This window comes from Nicotiana tomentosiformis, chromosome 3 (assembly GCF_000390325.3).
Source record: "Nicotiana tomentosiformis chromosome 3, ASM39032v3, whole genome shotgun sequence".
NCBI classification, from domain to species: domain Eukaryota; kingdom Viridiplantae; phylum Streptophyta; class Magnoliopsida; order Solanales; family Solanaceae; genus Nicotiana; species Nicotiana tomentosiformis.
In genome coordinates this window covers 94673877-94676858 of record NC_090814.1, presented here as the reverse complement: position 1 = coordinate 94676858, position 2982 = coordinate 94673877, and the positions used below count along the sequence as shown (strand labels likewise).

The following is a 2982-nucleotide window of genomic DNA, read 5'->3' as shown; positions in this document are numbered from 1 at the left end:
TTTGTTTAACATCCATATCTGATGATCCATGGTTATGGCATAAGAAACTCGGTCATGCAAGCATGCATCTGATAGAGAAACTTTCCAAGCATGATTTAGTTATTGGTTTACCTGAACTCAATTTCTCTAGAAATCATGTATGTGATGCATGTCAGATTGGTAAACAAACTAGAAACTCTTTAAAAAATAAAGATATTGTATCTACTTCAAAGCCCTTGTAATTGCTTCATATGGACTTATTTGGACCCACTAGAACTGCTAGCATAGGAGGAAAATGATATGCCTTTGTTATTGTTGATGATTACTCACGCTTTACTTGGGTGATTTTTCTATATCACAAAGATAACGCTTTGAAAAATTTTGAGATCTTATGTAAAAAGGTCGAAAGAGAAAAGGGGTATCTTATTACAACAATTCTAAGTGATCATGGAGGAGAATCCGAAAGCAGAGCATTTGAAGATTTCTGCAATGATCAAGGATACACCCACAATTTCTCTGCTCCAAGGTCACCCCAACAGAATGGAGTTTTCGAGCAAAAAAATAAGACTTTACAAGATATGGCAAGAACTATGATACTAGAATATTCGTTGCCAAATCACTTCTAGGCAAAAGGAGTAAGTACAACATGTCACATTCTCAATCGATGCCTCATAAGACCAATCCTGAAGAAGACTCCTTATGAATTGTGGAAAGGTAAACGACCCAGTATAAGTTACTTTCATCCGTTTGGAAGCAAGTGCTTCATTCACAATAATGGTAAGGACAATCTTGGAAAATTCGATGCAAGAAGTGACGAAGGTATTTTTCTGGGTTATTCATTAAATAGTAGATACTTTAGAGTCTATAATAAACGCACACTGTGTGTAGAAGAATCAGTACATGATATCTTTGATGAAAATAACACTTCGGCCGAGAAAGGAACTGTTGCAGGTGATGAAGATCAAATTCAAAAAATTCAGGAGACAAGCAAATCTCAAGAGTCGACTAATAAACCTGATGGTGTAATGGAGTCAACTAATGAGATTAGCAACAGTCAATCAGAATCTCCGAAGGAGTCAAATACTCATACAAGTACAATTCGTCCAAATAAATGGAGAGGTGAACCAGAATATCCTCAAAAGTTTATTATAGGAGACCCAAGCGAAGGAATAAAAGCCAGGGGAGCTCTCAAGAAGAAAGCAAACATAGCACTGATTTCCTAGATTGAACCAAATAAAATAGCGGAAGCTCTGAAATACTCAAGTTGGTTACAAGCAATGCAGGAAGAGCTAGATCAATTTGACAAAAATCAAGTGTGGAAACTGCTGCCTAAGCCTGAAAACGCTCTTATAATTGGAACAAAATGGGTTTTCAGAAATAAGCTAAATGAGGATGGAAAGGTTGTGAGAAACAAAGCCATATTAGTAGCTCAAGGATACTCACAACAGGAAGGAGTCGACTACGACGAAACCTTTGCTCCAGTAGCTCGACTGGAATCAATATGAATTCTTCTTGCATACGCATCCTTTAAAAGATTTAGGCTCTTCCAGATGGATGTCAAAAGTGCCTTTTTAAATAGTTTCATTGAGGAGGAGGTATATGTAAAACAGCCCCCTGGATTTGAAGATTCAAAGTTTTCTTGCCATGTGTACAAATTGACCAAAGCATTGTATAGACTTAAACAAGCTCCACGAGCATGGTACGAAAGACTCAACTCATTTCTTATTGATCACGAATTTACAAGAGGTAAAGTAGACACTACCCTTTTTATTAAAAGATCATCGGAAGGTAATCTCATTATTCAAGTTTACGTTGATGATATTATTTTTGGTAGTGCTAATCCTCTTATGTGCAAGGAATTTTTAAATCTTATGTAAAGTGAGTTTGAAATGAGTATGATGGGAGAGCTAACGTTCTTTCTTGGACTTCAAATTCAACAATCTGAAGAATGAACATTTATATGTCAGACAAAATACACAAAGGAGTTGATTCAGAAGTTCGTTATGAGTAATGCTAAATCTATTGGCACACCAATGAGTCCTTCAACAAGTCTTAACAAAGATGAACAGGTAAATCCTGTTGATGGAACTAAATATCGTGGAATGATTGGCTCCCTTCTTTATCTAACTGCTAGTCGATTAGATATTATGTTTAGTGTTTGTAAATGTGCCAAGTTTCAGTCAGCTCCTAAAGAATCACATCTGACTGCAGTAAAGAGAATTATTCGATATCTCATTGGAACTATTTCTCACGGATTATGGTATCCACGCTTTAACAATTTTAAACTAGAAGATTTTTCAGATGTTGATCTTACAGGTGATAAGGAAGATAGAAAAAGCACCAGCGGAACATGTCAATTACTTGGAAAAGCACTGATATCTTGGAACAGTAAAAAGCAAGGATCATTTGCACTATCCACAACTTAGGCTGGGTATATCGCCATTGGATAATATTGTGCACAATTACTATGGATGTCTCATCAATTGGGTGACTATGAACTATTCTTTAAACCCATTCCAATTTTCTGTGATAACTCTAGCGTTATATGTCTCTCAAAAAATCTTGTGCATCATTCGAGGGCAAAGCATATAGACATCAAGCATCATTTCATTAGAGATCATGTTCTTAAGGGAAATATAGAATTATCTTTTATTGGAACTACTGATCAATTAGTAGATATTTTTACTAAACCTTTACTTGAAGACAGATTTTGCTTTTTAAGAGAATTACTTGGTATTATTTCTATTGATCATTAATATTAGGACCTATGTGATGTTTTTATGTTTTGTATGCCTAATGTTTAAACTTTGTCTTTTCATAGTCATTAATAGAGCCTCCGAATTCCCTCTCTTTTCTTCTCTTTTCACATCAGTTGCAGCATTCAAGAAAGGAAAATCAATCATCACGCCTGTTCAACTGACACCCCTTCCTTTCCTGTAACCAATCGTCAGAAACCCCTTCTTTTAATCTCTGAAACCCTCTTCCAATCTCCATTGTTCCCAT

At 35.7% G+C, this 2982-nt stretch overlaps 1 protein-coding gene across 1 annotated transcript; it reads left to right on the top strand.

Annotated features, from left to right (window-relative positions):
- The first annotated feature begins 1256 nt into the window (after nucleotides 1-1256).
- On the top strand, nucleotides 1257-2405 carry LOC138908179 (secreted RxLR effector protein 161-like). The gene is made up of 2 exons (XM_070198827.1): nucleotides 1257-1460; nucleotides 1947-2405. The coding sequence occupies exons 1-2, from the start codon at nucleotides 1257-1259 to the stop codon at nucleotides 2403-2405; spliced, it is 663 nt and encodes a 220-aa protein (XP_070054928.1).
- The last annotated feature ends 577 nt before the right edge of the window (nucleotides 2406-2982 follow it).